The 21998-nt window shown below is 40.6% G+C and overlaps 1 protein-coding gene across 8 annotated transcripts in view; it reads right to left on the reverse strand.

Moving 5' to 3' along the window:
• The window catches only part of VPS13B (vacuolar protein sorting 13 homolog B), a 737914-nt gene that overhangs the window by 30078 nt on the left and 685838 nt on the right, over nt 1–21998 (reverse strand). For all 8 annotated transcript variants that reach the window (XM_074316465.1, XM_019757646.2, XM_019757649.2 and 5 more), the window contains exons 45-54: nt 20592–20855; nt 19840–19923; nt 19487–19662; nt 18795–18965; nt 18239–18440; nt 16906–17094; nt 14359–14505; nt 12395–12678; nt 9998–10125; nt 9595–9794 (exon numbers count right to left, since the gene is read on the reverse strand). In XM_074316465.1, coding sequence (XP_074172566.1) covers nt 9595–9794; nt 9998–10125; nt 12395–12678; nt 14359–14505; nt 16906–17094; nt 18239–18440; nt 18795–18965; nt 19487–19662; nt 19840–19923; nt 20592–20855 — 1845 coding nt within the window. The remainder of the gene's footprint in view (nt 1–9594; nt 9795–9997; nt 10126–12394; nt 12679–14358; nt 14506–16905; nt 17095–18238; nt 18441–18794; nt 18966–19486; nt 19663–19839; nt 19924–20591; nt 20856–21998) is intronic.

The raw sequence follows: 21998 nt of genomic DNA on the forward strand, positions 1-21998 counted from the left end.
CTCCGAGACTGAATAAAGGCTTTACGTTTCAGATCAGAGGTGGGCCAAATCTGATATGCTGCCTGTTACTGTAAATCAAGTTTTATTGAAACATAGCTATGCTAATTTATTCACATAGTGTCTCTAATAGCAGGGTTGAGAAATTGTGACAAAGACTGTATGGCCTGCAAAGCCTAAAATATTTACTATCTAGACCGTAAAGAAAAAGTTTGCTGACTGCTGCTCTAGATGGTTGTGGTCGAGTGTTACACAATCAAGGACTTAAATACCAGTTCCATGCCTTTGTCCCTTTCCATACTGACACTAAGTTTGGCCATGTGACTTTCTTCAGCTAATGGGGGATCAGCAAACACGAGGCAAGAAGAAGTTTGACAAAACTTGCTTACTGGGGTTTGCACTGTTGCCACCACGTGATGAAGCCTGGTCTAGCCTTCCTAAGGAGAAAAGACCACGAGGTGAGAGAGATGGCCAGACTTCCCAGCTGAACTCATCCCTCAGCCAACCCTCCAGCTGAATGCAGCTGCATCAGAGATCCCAGGCTCATCCTACAGAAACCACCCAACCAAACTCGGAATCATGAGAAGTTAATCACTGTTCTTTCAAGCCTCCCAGTTTTGGGATGGTTTGTCAGAATGGGGAAGATGGAAGATGATGGACCCATCAGCCTGGGTCCTTTAGTGAATTTGTAAAATAGAGCCCTCAAATGACAAACACTAGGCACACAGCATGAGCAAGAAGTAAATTCTAGAATTATGACAGGCAGCATAACCTATCCTGACTTCACTAATACAGATAGTGGTGATAGAAGCAGGGTTCTAGCAAAAAATAAAAATATGAGTCTTTGGCTTAATTAAAGTAGAAATTCATACTGAAGGCTACAAAAATGGGGGTTCATGTTATGAAGTGGCAAGACATTTAGTAAAACTTTTGTCTGATATTACTTGGGAAGTAGATCATAAACCTAGTAGATTTGTAGCTCTAGAAGATGAGGTTTGAAAACAAAACATTAGCAGTATGTGTTGGTTACCATTGGCTGGGTCTGGCAATGTGTTATTATTTTTTTTCATGGAGAAGCAATTTATTTAAGGAAGTGTCCCCAGGGGAACCAGGAAAGGCAGAGGGGAGGCATGATCAGGAAGGAGAAGCCAAATGAGGGTGGGGTTTCAGGTGAAGTTCCAAACTCAGCCTGATCCCATTGGGAGCTCTAGAGGGTAACACTTTTCAAGTCTGCACCACATCAGAATACAGGAAGTGGGCTTTTACATTCCCACATGAGTCAGCCATTGGCTATGCCCTACTTTGGGAGGTGGAGAACTCCCAGGCACGTGTAGCTCAGATCACTGGAGATACGGCTCTAGCATCCAGTGGAAATTCTCTACATGTTGCAGGTGTAAGCCATGAGCAGTACAGCAGACAGAGGCTGTGGGGTGAGCATGTAGGCGAGGCACCAACAGTATTCACTACACCCATCAGTGTGGGCAGTTGCAGGCGGGCTATAAAGAAGGAAAGAGCACCCAGAGCGTTGCTACTTAAAGTGTGGTCCTCAGACCAGCAGCATCTGGTCCAAAGAGGGACCACCCATCAAAGAGCTGGTTAGAAATGTGGAATCTCAGGCTTCACTGACGACCTAGTTCATCAGAGCTGGAATATTAAGAAGATCTCCAGGAGAGTTGTATGCACATTAATTTCTAAGAAACCTGGCTCCCGAGTGTCAGAAAAATGATTTACTGGCCTCCTGAACTGGCAGGAATAAGCATCAAGATCAGAGCTGCAACGCGGTGGCTTGGGGAGTTCTCAGTCTGAAGGCCCCAGCTCAGCAGCTGAAATGAGGGGCCAGAGAAGCATTCCCAGCTAACAGCAGGGACGTGCCCATTCCCGACTCAGTGCTCTACCATGTCTGGCTTGCAGGTCCCAAACTCCCGGACTCTGCAGTCCTCATTACTTCACCTGGAACTGATGTCATTGTGATGGCAATGCATTATGAAGAAGAGATGAGCGCAGGAAAGAATTGGCCAGTTTGCAATAAAAATGAAAGACAACACAGAGATTCCAGAAATTCAGGGCCTTGCAAAGTTAGAAATGCTTTTAAACTCCAAACAGCAAGAGTTTCTGTCTTTGAACATGAAGGTAGATTAATACTCAGCCTTAGGGCTATGTATATGCATACACTCCCTATTAAAATTTCTTAATTGGTAAAGTGACAGCTTATACAGAAACCATGATGGCTAATACACTGAGAGGAAAACATTTAGATTAAGAGTATAAAATTTTCAGAGAAGTTCTCTTAAATCCAGAGAGAGGTAAGGAAGCAAGATAGTACAGATATATGTCTTAAAAAGTGCCACAGATGTGGTTACTGACACGTGGAATTCTCTGGAATCAGATAGATAAGACGTCTACTGAGTTTTTGAGAAATTACTCCTGACCAAAAACTCATGAACCTACACTAAAAGAGACTGCGATTACTCGAGACTCAACACAAGCTTCAATTTTGGCCAAGGAAGATTTCAGGGCAGATACAAGGTCTGGGAGAATAATGGGAAGGGAGCTCTTCCAAGAGCAGAAACAGGGCTCCAAGACTTCCTTGCTTCCAGGGTATGGAGCCCACAATGTGTGCCCAGAAAAGTTTCAGAATTGTTACGGACGAGAGGCTGCTCTACGTCTCTCATTCTCCGTCTTTTTGATTTGGAGGGACTGTTACTGCTATTCTGCCCTGTAAAATGGCAGGGAAAGGGAGAGCAGATGCATTCGTAAGTCTCCAGAAAGGAAGGAGGAACAGACTAACAGAGCATTGGATTCCCAGTGGGCTGTGGTGACTGATTAGAACCCTGGGGAGGTCTGTCCATTCTGAGTGTGGGAAAAAGAATGAATTACTAAATGATTGATGGCCAAGGGGATTTTTTTTTTTCAGTTGTTTGTTATTGCCGAATCAGCCAGCCAGTTCTGATCAATGCTGTCATTTAGTTATTTTTTACTTTTTTCACATCACACTGGTAGCGTGGGGGTGTGTATGGAAGGCTAGAGGCAACATATAGTAAGAGAGGTGCTGCTTTAAGTACAAAACATTTGGGGGACATTCTGTGTTTTGCCATTTGTATCAGTGTTAGAGCACACAGACTTTCTCTTACATACGTGGGTTATAAGAATACTATTTGAAGTCTAGGTCCTGTCTTCCACTTAGTACATTGTCTTTCACTACAATTACAAACAAGAAACTCTTTAATATAATGTGCACTTTTCTATATATATGGTTATATTTATTTTAATGATTCATTTATAGCCAACAAACAATATTTTGAAAAATTACACCAGTTTGATTTTACTGATTAAATAAGTTACTAGGTGACACATAGGAAACAACTGAAATATTCTTGAAAGTCTATCTCTCCTCTCCCCCTCCCCCATAGGCTATATGTGACAATCCAGGGATAATAAGCAGAGGTAGGTAGATATAAAGCATCCCAGCACTGCAGCTGAGTTAAACTAGGTCTTTCAGGCAGAGATGTCTGGTGGGTAGTTGGAAATATGTGTTTGGAGCTTGGGAAGGATGTGGGGGCCAGAGGTAGTTATCTGGGAGTCACTGGGTGATAGTAGCTAGAGCTATGGGATGTATTAGGTCTCCCAGAGAGGAAAATAAGTGAGATTTCTAAGATGATCAAGGTAGAAAAGGCTGGATAAGGATGAAAAGAAAGTAGTAGATATTCTAGGTATAATTCTTCCTCCTGTATACTTACTGAAAAATATTTTAGGGAAATCCCTACTCCTAAGTATCTTTGGAAGCATTTGTGACTCAACCAGAAGATACTAAACAAACAGAAGAGTGCAGACCAGGGCACTTGGCAGATGTTCAGAAGTGGGTACCAACTTGTTGATATCTGCTGTGGCCCTGATATGGGGTGTGGGGAAGGTGAATGAAGTAAACAAGAAGCCATAATATCTGCACTACCCATTTTAACAATCAGACACTCACTTGGATTGACTTCTTTTCTATTAAAAATTCCTGAATGGAGGCTAAAGATATCTCTGACCATGACTCTGACTGAGCTCTTTAAGCATCAGTGCTCAGGGCTATCTCCGTCTGATCTGCACCAAACGGACTGATCCCACATTTAAATCCTAGTTCATCGAGGCACTTGCCAAAGCGTCCCATGGTGTTCTTGTGAGATATGAAACATCTTATACAGTATAGTTTTAAAAGTGCTTTTAGACGCATTTTCTTATTTAAGAACCGTGGGCTAGATGACAGTGAGCTTGGTGTGTTAGCCCACGCATTGGCGCAGTATCTAGTGATTCACTACAGCATGCAGACCTTGGACTTGCCCCGTTCAACGTATTTATTAAACACGTAGAACGCATGTTTATCACATCTACAGATGACATAAAGCTACTATACTTAGTATGTTGGATGACAACATCATAACTTTTTTTAAAGTAACTTCAACAAGCTGGACTAGGCTAATGGCAACAAAATTTAATTTATTGGGGATAAATGTGAAGTCCCGTCACTGGGTTCAAAAAGTCAACTGTACAGCAAATCATATGATAAAGACCTGGGGGATATGGCTGACCACAAGTTCAATAATAATAAACAGTCTGGGATCGTTAATAAAAAGCTACCTCAATCTTCTACTTTATTAATGGAAGCATAGGGAGGTAATAACTGGTTAGACCACACTTGGAATACTGTGTGTAACACCAGCTGCCAGATTTTTAAAAGGGAACATAACACACTGGTGTGTCCAGACGAGGGTAACTGTGGTGATAGGTCTGGAAATCACATTTACTGAAGGAATGATTCAAGGAACCAGAAATGTTTGGCTCGGATAAGGGAACATTTAGAGAAGATGTCAGAGCTGCCTTCAAATAATTGTAGTGTTGCTGTTAAAGGGGAAGTAAATAATCTGCGATGCCCCTGAGGGCAAAACGAGGATGAATGAATGGATGGTAAGAGGGACAGTTTTCAGCTTGGTACAAGCAGAACCATTCTTACAGTCACTGCTGGCGTAAGCCACACTTACGACCCTGAGAGGATTCGGAGACGTGAAGTCATGGAAGGGACTCTTGCACACACTAAAAGGGGAAATTAGAAAAGCTCTTCTAGCCTGTGCTTTCCTGAGCTTTCAGGTAGCAACATCTGTAGCCAGGGCAGGACTCCGAAGGGCAGACAGTGACCTGAGCTTGGTGTAGGAAAGCAAGACGAGACCACATGCGAGCAGACCCAGGTTCCAGCCTGATCCTGCGTAGTTACTTATAAACCAACTAGCTGAAAACTCTCATCATTAAAAAGCAAAAACAAAGAACAACTCCCCCACCCAAAACCCATAAAAATTATTGCTCTATCTTAGACTTTCTGTGGTGTTCAAAGGCTATCTTAGGACTTCGGACACATGACTGCATTAACTTAGTTACCCAGGTCCTTGAAGGCAGGAATTATGCCTTCTTCAGGGCAAAGGGTTTGGTTTTTGGTAGGTCCTCAATAAAAGCTGTGGAATAAATGAATGAAAGAATGGAGACTGTGGATGTGAAAGCGCTTTGTAAATGGTACAGAGCTATATAAACATGAAGGACTGCTGTTTCCCCCTCCCCCACACCTACACAACAAGCGACAGGAAAATAGCAAGGACACTGACCCCACTACACACTTCTACGGGTCCGAAATCATGAGAATTTACTGAACTTTTTAGAAGAGCAGTCACCTGGAAAGGGCTCATCTTAATCAGCTTTTTGGGGTTCAAAGCGCTCATTCTGCTTTGCTATTTCAATAACTCAGAAATTGCTTTTCATAAACAGTTCAATGACTTCCCATGGCTCTTATGATAAAAACCAAAATCCTAGGCTGACGATACAGGACCTTGCCTGGTTTGGCCCTGAATGCCTCACCAGCCTCCTCTCCCTCCCCCTCTACCTTAATCGTGCACTGCAGCCACACTGGCATTTAGATCCCTGAGAAGGACCACGCGCTCTCTCTGAGCACCAAAGCTTCACACGTTCTCTTTCTGTCCAGGAACATCTCTCACGCTCTTGTCTACATGCCTGTTCCTCCTTGAAGACACAGATGCAGGCATCTTTCCCAGACACACATTCCTTGGCCTCTCCAACTAGTCTGCTGTACACTCTAACAGCACAACTGTACTTACGTGCTTCTCGCTTATTATTATATCTACCTTCTCCACAGGTAAGCTCCTTGAGGGCAGGCGCTGTATTCCACTTTTGTTCACTCTTTTTTATGTAGCCCCAGCACCAAGTTATAATGGCCAGTACATATTGGAAATCAGTATTTGTTGATTGATTGACTAAAACATGCTTCACAATGTTTGTATTAGTTAAACGGTTACTACTATGTTCTCTTTGTTCCCTTTTTGAATTTTGAATTTTTCAAAAGGATGTTGCATAAGGTTTCTATTAGAAATTGAAATGCTACATACTATGATAGGATTCTAAACTATTTCCCTGATAATATCAAAATTACTAATGTAATAATTTTTTATGCCTTTACTTATTTATTGGGAATCCAAAATTTTTTCCCCCTGAAGTCAGGCTAGCACCCACTGTCGCATTATGGATAAGAGCACCAGTTGCCACTTTCAGGACTCTGGCTGAGCTGTCTTCTAACCAGGTGTGAGCCAGGGACACAACCCCAGAAAACCCACACCAACCTCACAATCAGAATTGTGGGGCCTGCATGCTATCAGGTCTTCCCGATAACTCGTGATGGAAAGAATACTTCTTTGTGTGATTATAAAGTTATTTTCCGCATATTCCCTCCCATATTCCATTTCAAAATTATACAACATGACACTGTTCTATTTACAAAACCAAGGCAGGGGGCATCATCTACGACTGACAAAAACTGAAAGAGCTCTCTTCCTTGTAGTATAATGAGGATTTTATGGTGTTTTAATTCTGCTCTTTTAGGTTAGCTTTGAAATTCACATCACGTGCCTCAGAACCAAGGCTGAAGAAAGGCTTCTGGGAGACAAACTCACTCCTACATAAGAGCTGCTTCCTTTCATCAGAGGACACAGCTCCCTTCTCTCCCCAGTGATTTATATTCCCTGGTGGATTATTGAGGAGATGTCGGTGAGGGTCTGAAACGAATCTTCCTGCAGAATAGGAAGTAAACCATGGTCTGCAGGACATATGGCACACAGCTCTGCAAAGATGAATGGGAACATGACACTTTGCTGGGTCCTCAGACCAGGGATGATAAGGGTGTGGGTGGGAGAGAGTACCTCCTCTTAGCTTTGAAGTATCCCTGACTACAAAGGTTTGAGGAAATTTAGAGGGAATGGGAATCCCCAAAATAAGGTTTGGCAGGCAGAAGGCCTATTGTAAAGAAGTCCCTAGCCATATATAAGCAAGGTGTCAAAAAATCTTCAAACTGATACAGGGGAATTCAGGGACCCTTGAGTAGGCTGCAGTATTTATTCTGTAAATTAATGAGACCAGAAATGTCTCCCGTAGGCTGTAGAGATTCAGCAGATTTTCATTGTTCATCAAACAAACACTGAGGAAGGAAATCACACCTCTGGGTATTTTGGGGCCACTGCAAATGCAGGTCTCCAAGGTGAGTGTGCCCCACAGGCTGCTTGGCCATTCTTGCACCTGTTCCTGGCATGTCCTGCAGCCGCGTCCACAGCTACTGCTATCCCCAGGCCCCCACCCCTTTCCATCTCTCTCTTACAGATGATTCATTTCACACTTCACAATCAGCTTCAGGCCACTATCAATTCACTCCATTGTCCGGGCCCCATCCCTCCAAATATCTCCACCTACACCTGTTCCCATCCCGACCTGTTTTCCACCGTCATATAAGAGGACATGGCCCTTTTGTTCAAGTAGAATTCCACTTCCTGGCCTTGGATTTTCTCCCTGGGACACTCCTAGCTCACGTTTTCCACTTCTGTTTGACTGACCGATTCCTCTCCGACAGCAGATAAAGAGCTTCCTCCCCACTGATCACATTTGCTTCATGGCCATACTCCTTGAAAGAACAATTTTCAATTGTTCCTCCAGCCCCTCTCTTCCATTCACTCTGAACTTGCAATTTAATTGTTGTCTTACTTGCCTCTTTCCACCATCCTGCACCCTGTAAACTTTCCCTTCAGGGAGCTTTCCTGTGTGTACCCTGCCCAGGTTCTCTGCCTGCTACTCTGCTTCTCCCTTCTCAGTCTCCTTTGCTGCACTATCCTCACATGTGGAATCTCCCAAGGTTATGCCTGGGACCCCCTTTTTCTCCTTTATATGATCTTTCTTGGTAACCTCATCTTCTCATTCCTTAATTCAGTTATCATTTATTCATTTGATGTTTATTAAGATCTCACTGTGCTGACAGGTATCAATAAGGCAGGAATCTGACTGTCTGGAATCTTGGCTTAGCAAGAAATCATTTAAAGTTACAAATGTCACAAATGTTCGATGAGCATATAGAGGGTCCTGGGGTTGGGGAGATGTCACAGGTGTGAAGAGAGAGAATCTCTTGAGAGATGAGAAAGAATGTTCCAGTAGAATGGGGGAAGAAGGGAGGAACCCCAGGTAAGGATGCAGCATCCATAGCGCAGTGGCTCAGAGCACATGCTGTGGAGTCAGGCAGATCTGGAGCAAATCCCAGGCCCTTCTCTTACAGCACGTGGGAATCAGGCCATGTTACTTCTGGAGATGTCAGTTTTCACTTCTGTAACATGAAGCTGATAGTCCTATCTTGTAAAGGTTAGATAAGAGCGAATGTGAAGTGCTTAGCACAATGCCTGGCATACAGGTTAACGATTGTTAAACGATAATTATTACTATTAATGTAAGTTCCAGACATGAAAGGACAAATATTGTTTGATTCTACTTGTATGAAGTGCCTAGAATAGGCAAATTCAGAGACAGAAAGTACAACACAGGCTACCAGGGGCGGAGTGGAGGGGAGAATGGGGTGTTATTGCTTAATGGGTACATAGTTTTGGTTAGGGATGATGAAATAGTAGTGATGGCTGTACAACATGATAAATGTATTTAATGCCACTGAATTATATATTAAAAATGGTAATTCTTAAGCACAGCATAAATGAAGTGCTAGGTTCATGTGCCATTTTCAACAAAAATAGTATCACTGACATCCAGAGTAAGACAGAGACAAATCAGGACATTTTATCTGTTCAGATTTTTAAAGGTGTACTTACATTTACAGATTTTTATGTACATCTAGGACAAATACGTGTATTTTAAAATTAGTAAACTTTCAAAAGAGGGAATTAATGTAAGGTCAGCATTATGACTGTCCTAAAATCTGGCCTGTTGGACTACCTTCTACGTATGTAGAGAAGTCCAACAATTTTATTTCATTTTTGACCTTGTATTAGATCCTAGGTGGGCTTGCTTTTACTAAGAGCTCCTCTCTGGCAAAGTTGTATAGTACACTTAGCAGATACATGCTTGTATTTGAGAATTTATAACATAATGAGGATATAAAAATAGATACACACGCATCCTCACACAGACACAGGAAGTTCAGCATTTAGAAAACTACGCTTAAAAATAGACAACCTTCGAAACCTTGGACAGGCACTTTCCTCTCAGCCTTGGCAGGGACACACGTGGCTCACTGACCTGTGTTCCCTGGCTGTTGATGTCAATGGCATCACTCCACTCAGTCGTTATTTCACCAAGCAATTCTACTTTCAAAAGGAGGCTAGGAAGTAAGTCTTTGGTCTTGCAGTCTGGATAACTAGAAATCTGGTGATACAGCTCATGATGAATTGAGCACTCAGAAGGAATTCTTCTGCAATAAACCTCAAACTTCGGAATATCTAAAAAAAAAAAAAATGACATATGCAGACTTAGGCCTTGAAGACAAGATGCGTATTAAACAGCGTGGCAAGAAAAACTCAGAGAGGGATGAATACTATTTTTATTTAAACATTCTTCACAGGATCACAGATAACTACTAAGTCAAAATCCTCCAGAAAAAGATAGGTTTTGTATTATTTATAATTGATGCTATTCAATATACCTTTAATATTTTCCTTTATAAGTATTGTCACTGGACATCTGTTGTGGAAAATTATTCGAGGACTAGGGTCTTCTGAGAGGGTTAAGTAAGTGACTCCCAAGTGTTCTTGATACGTCAGTGCAATAGCCCTAAAATGGAATCAGATCAAATGTCAGAAGTGGGTTAGAAAGAAATGAATGCTTTCCTTCCTGGTACAATTTATTTAAATTTGCAATATTCAGAACTCTATAACACCTTCTCTTTTAAAATGAGAGGAAATGTTTTCCAGAGAAAGGAGGCCATCCTTTCATCTATTAACTGTCATATACTAATCACAGGTTTACTAATTTTTTTCCTGAAAACATTAACATATATTTATCACATAATATTTTTAAACTGTGAAAAATTATTTGAGAAAAAAATCTTAAGTTCTACCATCCAGAGAGAATTGCAGCTAACTTTGTGCTAATCTTCCCTTCTGCACTGTTTCCCTCAATGCATTAAACTCTTCAGATAGGGTGCCTTCTTCCTCAAAAGTGCTTCGTAAATTTTGGCGAAGGAGGCACTGATGTGCTTTTAGAAGGACTGCTAGAGAATTTGGGTACTTGTTCTCTCTCTCTCCCTCTTTTTCTTTAAGGTAGGTAGGCTCATAATGTTTGTTGTTCATTTTCACAATTAATCATAATTTACAGGATCTCCATTTTGATTACCAAGAACAAAGGTGTATTATTTGGCATTAGAAGGACTGCTGAGTGGGCATAGGCTGCCCTCAATGGAGCGAGAGAAATTTTCTGATTTAGATCTGTAGACTACCAACTAATATTTCGTATCAAAGAAGGAAGAAAAAACTCTCTGAAGTTTAAATTACATGGATTGACGTTTCAAATTAATCGAAGAAACTAGATATATGCCAAATGTGGTCTTCAATTTATGCTAATTTTTAAAAGGGGCTAAGAATGCACTAAAGAATTGCCCATTTGCCATTTATCCTGTTCAGTATGAGTCCTTCCCGAAGATTGTATTTGAAATGCCTAAGTCAATTGTCCACTAGCACTTAGGGAAGTCACATTAATAACACCACCAAATGTGCACTGTTGGACTGAAGGGAGGAGAGAAAGGAGAAGATAGGCAGTAGGAAATGAATTCGTTTTCAGGGTACAGTCCTTAGATTAACACCAAAGTTCTTTTCGTAGTCTAATTTTGAAAGAGTGGGGCAAGCCAACCTCAGAGAAGTTTCTTTCTGATAGCCAAGAAAGCTGGGGGCCAGAACTAAGAGATGGGTACTTTTCATCTAATCTCTAGCTTAATATTTAAGGATATGATTAAGTTATTTTAATGAAATCATGTCTTATAATTCTTAGAATTTTAAACAATTTCTAAATAAAAATTTACAAGTTTGTCTTTTAGTTTTAAAAATAAATTTTGTTTTCTAGGCATGGGTTCACGTCACTTTCAAAAATACTTCCTTAAACTCATCACACTTAACTTCTCCAACCAGAATATAAGGATAACCACTGCTCTCCAGAGTTGGGGTGAAAAGTGTTTATAAAATCAGGGATGTCTGTGAATGTCATGAAAGAAGGAGGGATGTGTGGAGGGAACAGGGCCTTACTATTATGGGTAACAGGAGTTAGGAAGTTCTCTTTTAAAATGTTACTACTAGAAATCTCTAGTAGTAACAAAGGTAGGAAGGCTAAAATCTCAGTCTATAAATTCGTAATCACAAGAATAATGTACTTCTCATAAGGTCACAGTATGTTTTCTTTTGTACTTTGTACATATACCATAGATAAGTTATTCCTGACAGCTACAGGGAGGACGTACTGCATGTAAAAGAACCACAACATAAAAGTCCAGTATGAATAAACCATTACATGTCTCTGGGTTGATTCTGTCGTTATTTGCATAACTGGTAATCGGTAATTGGAGTAACTTTTGTGCAAGACCACAGAACAGAGTCTTCTGTGACTTGTGTATATCTCAGTGATCTCTCTTAATGACTTCTTGAGACAAATTTTATTTTGAAGTAAAAGTAAAATATAGGAAAAGAAAATGGTTTTCCAACTTGACTCTCTCATATTTTAACCCGTATTTCTCATCATTTGACAGAGGCTGAGAAGTCATAAAAGAAGGCAATCTTTTCATTATGATGTACTGCTGTCATTCTATGGTACAAACACCAGGACTTCCTCCCAGGGTAAGCTGCATAAGGGACAAATCTCATCAGGAGTACCCTGGGGCAACGCACATGTGATCACAACATTTGCCCTATTATATATAATGTCTAGAAACCATTAAAAATGAAAGTGAAACCTAGTTTTCCCTACGCTGAGCACTGCAACTGTTCTGTCTCTCTTGGTACCTTCACGAACAGCTACAGTGATAGCAAAGAAAGGCATTCACATATATGTAAAATACCTGGTACAGAATCCATTCTCCTTACAATCCCCAAAGGGCACTGCCACACTCTGTCGGGGAAACTCTGGTCGAACTACAGCTGGGAGGCTCCAGCACTGGGAGCTGTCGGCACCACCGGTGGGAGAAAAGGCCAGTGAGATCTGTTTCTGAAGCAGAGATGCATCCAGCACTGACTGACTGATGTCAGGCATTAAGTCCCAGCAAGGAAGGGAGCTGTATCTCACAGGAGGCCGCTCACTGCCCGGGCAAATGCTGAAAGGAGCACTGTCTGGAGCGTGAAAATACTAAAAAAAGAAAAGGCAATGCAGAGAAAGCATATTTACTACAGTAATACAGAGAGATTAAGCTTTTTAAAGCACAGGTTCTCAGAAACGATAACCATGTATAATCGGGAGGTGGCCAAGTATGGGGTGGGGGGGAGGCATGGGAATATTAGAAATCCTGTCCCCATGAGAAAGCCCTAATGAGACAATTACTATCAGTGAGAGTATGGTCTGCTTTTCTAGGCATAATGAAACATGATAGAGCTGGGTAATTTAAAAGGTGATGCAAAGTTCTCAATGTCCCCTAGGTATTGCAAAAATCCAGATGCCGTAGGAGTAGAAATGCCAGGTGTTGGGGAGGGAGTCCTCTTGGACAGGTAGGGCTGACCTGAAAGGGTGTGGCACCCTGGGGGTGGGGCTTGGGAAGAAGGGATCTGAATGAGATACAGAACCGTGAATTGGGAGCTCAGAAGACAAATTTTGTTGAAAGCTCATCCTGAGGGAGTAGGAACCTGATCCTAACCCTCAGCTGGAATTCCACATGGTTTCTGGCTCATTAGAGAGTCTCAGAATTTTAAACTTAAAAAGGACCTTTAGAGATAATTTGAGTCTCCTCTTTCACAGCTAAGAATGCTGTTTTCCACAGAGCTGCAGATTTGTCCAAAATCACAAAGCCAGTGAGTGGCAAAACTCAGCCAGAAGCCAGGCTTCCTGCGTCCTGTTCGGTGTCCCCCAGCCCACTGTCCCACGCGTTCTGCCTGAGAGGCTAGGGGTTATCATGTCTTTAAAAAATCCCCACCTCTGCCTGAAGCAGGGCTGGGGTGAAAAGAGAACACTCCTCACTGCAGGGCAGAAGTGGGCCTTCCCTTCTCTCCAGGAGGCCAAGACCAACGAGGAGCTCATGGTGATGCCAGGGTTGCCACGGCCGCTGCTGCCAACTATCCTCTCCGAATGCCTAGCCTTTGTAAGCATATTACCTCATTTAACCTCCACAAAAAACCTGCTAGGAACATGCAATTATGTGCGTTTTTGAATGAAGAAATGTCAGTGTGGAAAGACCTGACCTATGATAGTTGCAATATCATAAAACAAAAGCACACCACGTAGCATATTCTGCTTTTAAGTTCTTTGAAAATGTCTTGCTCTCTAAATATAACTTCATTTTAATTGTATAAAGAACTGAATCAAAAATCCTTCTTGGATTTATCTTCTGCACATTCTGCCATCGAGATATTAACATTTTCACATGTCTGCTCCTTGTGGACACAGCGCCCAGCGCTCCCAGATCCGTGGCTCAGCTGGGGCCAAGCCTTTGGCCCGCACAGCTCCTTCAGGCAGGCGGCCTGGGAGGCAGATGTTCTTTCCCACGAGACATGGGAGCCAGTCCTGAGGGCCGCGTCCCTGCTGGGGGGGGGTTTGGTTCAGAGCTAGAAGAGTGTGATGCAGCCTCTGAGCAGATGGGACGCAGGCAGCACTAACCCGGCAGTGTGTCCGGATCTGCAGCTCTGTAGGGTTGCTGCTCATTAACCTTGGAAGAGCCGACCAGGACATGCATGGTTTTAATTAAAGCAACAATAAAGGAATTCTCTTCACCTATATGCAGTGTTAGCTTTTTATTTGTTCTAGGTTAAAAAAAGTTGATCCTATTTATTGTAATTTATCGAAACTTAAGACAAACCCATCACATTATGAATTGCTTACCTCCTTTCCAGAATGGGGTTTGGAGACACATAACTGTGGTTTATAAAATATTTGATATGGTGTATTATTGATTATTGTAGTCTTGTCTTCAATCTGAATAATTTGTATACCCTGCTGTACCATGGAGGAGATGCAGAACTGACATAACTGCAAGACAATTGAGGAAAGAATAATTTTTAAAATCTTATAAGTCATATAAAAATCTCTTGATTATTTTTAAAAGGTCATTTCATCTCTTGGTTTGCACAGGACAGTACCAATTTTACCTTTTGTTCCAGAGTATTTAATAGAGTCCCCTTCCAGTTTCAAAAACGTCCTGGCTCCTAAAAGGGGCTATTTACTCTACCACAGGTCACTTTAGCAAACCAGTTACTTTTTGCTGCTACTGTATACTGACAGAGAGAGACTTGTTTTCAACTCATTTAACTGATTCCCTCACAAAGTATTTATAAAGCACTTATATGTAAACAGATGCCACCCATCTTTTTCAACATAAAGAATTCAATTAAACATTCCTCCTCCTCTTCCTCACACGTTTCATAGCAGCCATCTCATGGAATGCCTATTACGGACCAAGAGGAGTTCCGAGAACTTTAATAATGATGATGAAGAAAACGTAATGACTGACCCTCATAAATTGCCTTCTTGTGGTCCACTTGTTTTAAGTACTTCATGTATATTAACTCACAGAACCCTCCCACATGCTGTAGCTACTATTATCCCTATTTTGTAAAAGAAGAAAATGAGACACAAAGAGGTTACGTAACTTGTCCAAGATCACAAATACAAAGAGGGCCTAGATGGGGTTGGAAACCATGCAGTCTGGTTCCGCGGAGCTGTTCTTAGTCACTGCATGTATCACCTCATTGTCTTACCATGCTATATGAGGAACTGATGCTCAGAGAAGATACTATAATACTTGCCTAAAGATACCCATCTAGCAAGTGGTAATATCAGGACAGCAGTTCTTAAAATGTGGTCTAGGGACCCTTGGGGGGTGTCTTTGAGATCCTTTCAGGGATCCCAAAGGTCAAAACTATTTTTACAATAATTCTAAGAGGCTATTTGTCTTTTTCACTCAAATTCTCTCATGAGTGTACAGTGGAGTTTCCCAGAGGTTATACAACATATTATGTCATTGCTCTCATGACAAATGGAATGTATGTATATTCTTGTGTTTAAAATATTTTTCTTTTAAACTTCTAATTGATAAATATCAATAGGTATAACCATTTAAACAAAAGGTTTTTGGAGATCTTCAATAAGTTTTAAGAGTGTAAAGGGATCCTGAGAATAAAAACTTTGAGAATCACTGCTAAAGAATAATGGAATAAAAAAAAAACCAGTATTATTTTCCAACAGTTCATTCATTCATTCAGTCAGTCACTCATTCATTCATTCACAGACATTTATTCACCACTTGCTATGACTATTTTGTGAGGTACTTGGGGCATTGGGTGTCTGATGGTACATCATAACATTTTTTTCCAGGTTTTGATGGTAGTTCTCAATTTACAACTATTCAACTCTGGATGATTCATGCTTACAGCTCTTTGCCATTTACACCCATGTTACAGTATTTTGGCCAGCAGAGCATAAACATGTGTTGCCCAGACAACTTTGAGGAAATGGATACCAGCCTTGAATATTGAAGAAAGACCAACTTCTTTGTATCAGAGAAATTTATTTTTAAAAAGTCACCAAGTGACCCTAACTTTTCTGAAGAGGTTCTTCAAAGATGCCTGTCAAAATCTAACTTTTTCTCAGAGAAAGGTCATTCTGAATTATACTACTCTGATGAAGTATTCTTTCTTTTTCTGATTTGGGACAGCTAAAATAATGAAGATATTAAGTACAGCATGAGATCTCTAAATGGTACAATATGATAGTGTACGTTCCTACATACAGTTTAATGTGATGTGTTACTGTATTATTCAGCTTAATTGGTTTTCACAGATTTTAGGAGAGATTTGTGCTGAAAAGCACACATTTATATTTAATTAATAACTGATTAGGTATGTCTTTTGTGTTCATATTTTTAAAAACTTGGGTGTCAATCCCCTGTTCAAGAATACAACTGCCTCTTAGAACATTGGTTCTATGGCAAAATCAGAATTGGTCCACATTCTGCTCAGGGAGCCCTTTCCAGGAATATACCCTTTGCTGCAGGAGCCTTTGTGCTTTCATCCAGTGCTCAGAATGTTAGTAACTCTACTTCTTGCTCTAAAAAAAGGAGGCCAAGAACCATTTGTGGATATTTTGGAATAAGTTAATTCCCCCCCCACCCCAACATATGATAAATCAAGTAACTGCTGAGTGTTCTGAACTAGAACAGTTATTGGATAAATTATGTGACACTTTTATCGCTGGTAAAGGGAAAAAACCCTGTAAAACAGAGAGGTCTAAGAAATCATGTGTTTCACTGTTACAAATTGTGTAGAACAAGTAATAACAAAAAGGGATTAAAAAAGAAAAGGGTAGTTTCATGTTAGACAGGTTGAGGGGACAGCATGCTGTTTTCCTGAGCCACACAGACTTTGATCCTACCTTCTGATGTCCTGGGAAAGCACCAAGTCTTATTTCAGCATCTACAAACCCTTCTTCGTCCAATGATACAACTTCACCATTGCCTCCATCTTTCCACTTTGGAGATGTCAGGTTATGGACCAGTTTAATTGCTACTGACTTGTGCACAGTGTTTGTATTTGCCCAGTATATTCCGATTTGAAAAGCTTCCTGGAAAAATAATGCCTCCATTATAAAGTATTTTTCTTAACTTTGATATTTTTACCTCAATTCACAGGAATTTTTAAAATATTATATAATAGGTCATTTAGGCAACCATATCCCATATGGTTTTTTCTTTCTTTTCTTTTTCTTGTTTTGTAATGGCAATATGCATGTTATTTTATACCCCAATGTTTTCTTTGATTCACGATGGGATTCATATTTATAAAAGGGGGAAAAAGAAACCCAAACCCAAACCCAAACTGTAACTACCCTATAAATACCAAAGGCTTAAAAACTGAAGGCTTCATTTTATTTGACAAAAGAATAATATGCAACATTAGGTCCATGTAGGTCGGCACATTCCAATTCTGTAAGGTAACATCATCTGATTATTAAAAAAGAAAAGGAAAAATGCCACTGAATAAAGATGTTTATGAACTGGAGCTCAAAAAAAAAGGAATTTTCAAATTGTTCCCTATTAGGAAAACATTTTTATTTAGGAGTTCCTTATACTTTATTTTGTTACAGATTTATGTGCCTTTTAAAAATAAGCTGGCCTTATCAAGAAAATTCTCTTGTGATGGAATATAAAACCTTCCTGTCACATTTTGTTTTGCGATTAGGTGTTCTCCCTTGTGTCAGTAATGATTCCACTGTTATTGTCAACAACTGGGTGGGCATCATAATTATGGACAGTCAAGTCCACGTATAGAGGAAAAGGGGTCATGACAGAAATGGTTGCTCAGAAATCATCAATTCTTATCCACCTCGCAGGTCTCTGTAAGAGCCACAAAAATATCTAGGGGGTAGGTTAGCACAGACTATGGCTCTATGGTTTAAATATTAATATACCCAGAGTAGGCCAGTTCTTAAGCTTGTCAAATATCCCGTACACAATGGAAACCAGAATGTAACTAGTACAAGTTATCAAGTTTAATGATAACTCAAGCATGAATACTGCTGATGGGCAAAAAAAGACATCTGAAATGTCTTTGAATATCAAAGAACATTCCGTACCCCTTACATATGCATCTAAAAGGACAGTTTCCCATAACTGATTTATTCTGTTATGAACATAAATGCAACCTCGGAATAAAAGCTAGTTGTTGAAAGAAAAGAATTCATTATTAGTTAAAAAAAGTTATAATACCTGAAAATTAGGAGGGATAATAATTTTGCCAGCAGGAACCTGTAGAACAATCTTCTCTCCTTCAAATAGCCAGAGGTCCCACTTGGACTGATTGATAAGCAGGGCCCAGGGTAGAAGTTCTATCAACAAGGTTCTAACATGTGGCTTCCAGACTGATAGCTTCACTTGCATTGGGCTATCCCACTGACTCAGCTGTTCATTCCTGTACCAAATACCACATCGAAGAGAATCAGTGAAATATAATGACTTCAGTATTCATGAAGTATGTTGAAGACATACAGTGCTCCTGTATGACACCTCTTCATACAATGCAGAGTCATGCAATGCAGAATTTGCATCCAGGAAAAAGAAACTTCTCAGGCAATTATGTTCTAGATTATGAGTAAAGTAATCTACAAAATATATCTACTCAATGATAAAAGGTCAGAATCTGACAGATACATGCAAATACCTTTTTTTCGAAACACCTTTTTTGGTATCTAACATTTTTGTGAATGGTCATTTATTACTTACTATTGAGAAATGTTTGTAAAAAAAGATTGCTGGAGAGCATTACCTGTCACAATCCTTTTTATTATAGGGCCACATGGGTTGAAGGGACTTTTCTGGCCCATAGAATTCATCAAGGATCTGGTTAACTGTGCCCCCAGGGTGTATCCTTGTGGTTATTTGCTTAATGAGGGATGTTGAGATGGGAACAGCACAATGTGAAGGATCTTCTTCTTCTCTAGGAAATGGAAAGAAAAAAAAACAAGAATAAACAAAGAATCTATCATCACAAAGAATAAATATTAGATTTCTAAACTGGTCTACAATTTATTGAAAATAATATAACTACAAATGTATTATAGTCCAATTTTTTTTGTGTGAGACTGAGTCAATTTTCGGTGATTTAGGGATTGATGACACAATGTTTGGATGATATGGGCCCTGGCTTTTCCTCTTATGTCCCTGTCCCCTCCCCAAACATGCTTAGGTGAGACCTCTATTTATCTCTTTTTCCATGAGAGAAATTATGCGTCAATTAAATTTTCTGATGATCCTTTTTGTTTGTTTCTAAGCTTAATGAAAAGGCTTAATTTTATTTAAAAGTATAGAAGAGAGTAAGAGAACGCTAGACAGTGTAATTTTGAAATAAGATTCTCATAAGAAATCATACAAAAAAACTATCCTCCCTCTCCCCCTCAATAATGAAAGGTTACTTTTCTACTGATTTCTCTGAGGAAAATTTAAGGATTTTTCCAGTACCTTGCTTGAAATGTTAGGTGATGTACAAGGTCAGGTTCTATGTTTTGCAGTGGTTTTTCCTGCCCTTTTCCTGGAATAATTTGTGTTTCGCTCAATCCCAGACTCCTTTTCTCCAAATGTATGATAATGGGGTCTGGAAGATGACTCCTCATGATAAAAAGAGGGCTGAACACGATCTATAAAAATAAAAGGACAGAAGAACTTTCATATTTGCTTTGTTGCAGTCTTCCAGCTGTTTGATGCTGAAACAAACTTGTAATAAATCTTTTCCCTGGGTCACTCTGACCTTAATTTATTTCAGAACGGGAAAGGTCAGAGTCATATACCATATTTTAGGATTAGAAAGCACTCACCATTCGTTGTTGCACTTGAGAGTTGGGTTCTAAAGTCAAAACTGTGCACCAGACATAAATAATGGAACTGTTTGAAGATGGCACCTGCACATGAGATAGAAAAGAGTCCTATTAAACACTAGTTTACTAACTAATCAAAATAAGGCCCAGATATAACATTGGTTTGGAGGATTCAAAAGTTTAAAGTTACAGAAAAAAAGCCCTAAGAAAGAATTACTAAGCAAAAACAGACTTCATTATGGCACAAAGTGAATGTGAAGTGTGATAATGGGGCCAATCCTTTCCATAAAGACGAAGGGACTTGTATGAGGAGAGACTGATACACGACTGAGTGGGAGAATGAAAGAGAGGATTTGTCCTTTATGGGAATGAAAGTGACGACGGTAGAGGTTGAGGAAAAGATAAAACGTAAGAGATCATCACAAAGATTCTTAAGTGGGAGGACACCTTTTACCTCCCACCCCCCAACCAAAGCCTTGGTGCATCAGAACCTTTTTCAAAATATAACTCACCTCCACCTCAAAGGGTAGCATCATGGCTATAAGAATTACCGGAATGGATATAGAGGTGTTGTTGTGGGATGGGGAGGGAACAGTTTGAACAGAAATATTCAAAACCTCTTTATATTATTTCAGATCTCCCCTCTTTTATATGTATTACCTTATAATAAAAGTGTCATGCTGAATAAACAGCATAATGAGAAATTTTTAATTTTAAAGCTGCTCTATTCTAGATTGTACGACTTCTCATACCTGAATGACAATGCTATACTCAGGGGCCTTGGATTCCAGGCACACGTCTCTTGACCAGTCTTCATCTCCTTTGGCCTTCACACATAGCTCTGTCAGCTCACTGTTTTCTAGTATGTATGAAGGCAATTTCTGTTTGGCAGTGAGGCAGTCAAAATGTTCTCGAACCACAGCTTGTCCATCTTGACTGATGTAATGCTGAATGACTTTTAGTTCTATGCTGTGAGATAAGTAACTACAGATGATCTGTCTTCCACAGATGATAATCTAAGAGACAATACATAAATAAGGCTTCATCAATTCAGATTTCACGAATTGAAAATATGTAATAAATCAGAGTAATCTGTGTTGATTTTAACGGAAAGGAAAGGAAGTCGTTAGCTTATTTAGAGAGTACAAGAAGAAAATGAGGCTTAGAAGGAGAAAGGGGATTTTCCTTTGGTCATGTTGAGTTTGCAGCATTCAAAGGAGAGACACATAGAGATCATCTAAGTGGGGTCCACGCCCAGCTAGAAATACTCGCCATGTGCTTGAGAGTGAAGGTGGGGAAGAAGATAAAAGACTTGTGAAATAAAAGCCTTGCAAATGTATGCAGACAGAAGATAGTTTACCTGGAAAAGAAGGTAGAGGCTCAATCCCAGCAACTGACCTTCACTTCAGGGACAGCTTCTCAGGGTGAGAAGCAAGAGAAGGGGCTGAAGAAGAAGTGAAGGAGTGTGGTGGTGAATCAGGAGAAACTAGTGCTGCTGAAGCCACAGGAGAAGAGACTGACCAAGAGGTGGTGGTTGATGGAATCAAATAATGTAGCAGTCAAAAAGGATGGGGATCGAGACGTCATCAAAATGGTGGCGTGAGGTGAGACTCTGTAAAGCTCCCCTGGAATTGACAACTAATCAAACAACAATAATTCCAATAAGGACTCCCTGTACAGCAGACAGGCAAGATGAAGAGGTCCACTACTGAATTCACCTAAAGGTGGGCGAATTGTGCAAGTGGGGGAGAAGGCAAGGGAGAAGTGCGGAGATGGAGCTGCACTGGCGCAGGATACAGACCTAGCTCGGTACCCCAAGCTCGCTGCATCCTTGAACTACTGCAGCTGTGGGAGAGGGAAAGAACTCCGACTGCTAGGGCTCCGTTTATGGCCCACAGGGCTGAGGGGGCAGCATATAACACGGCTGAACTCAACGCTCATGGCAGAGACCTCGGAGAAAAGTCTGAGGGAAGAAGGCTGAAAATGGTGGTTTAAGCCCTCACTGCCCAGCAGAGAACGGAAGCCTTAGGCACTGAGACTAGCCGTCCCCTCCCTACCCTCCCAGAGCTAGCCCTGCCCCCACCTGCCTGGTGCTAGAAGCAGAACAAACAGTAGCAGTGTCAGATCAAAAGAACAGAATATTTGCTGTTCTGAGAACT

The sequence above is a fragment of the Rhinolophus sinicus genome, linkage group LG12 (genome assembly GCF_036562045.2).
Source record: "Rhinolophus sinicus isolate RSC01 linkage group LG12, ASM3656204v1, whole genome shotgun sequence".
Lineage (NCBI taxonomy): Eukaryota > Metazoa > Chordata > Mammalia > Chiroptera > Rhinolophidae > Rhinolophus > Rhinolophus sinicus.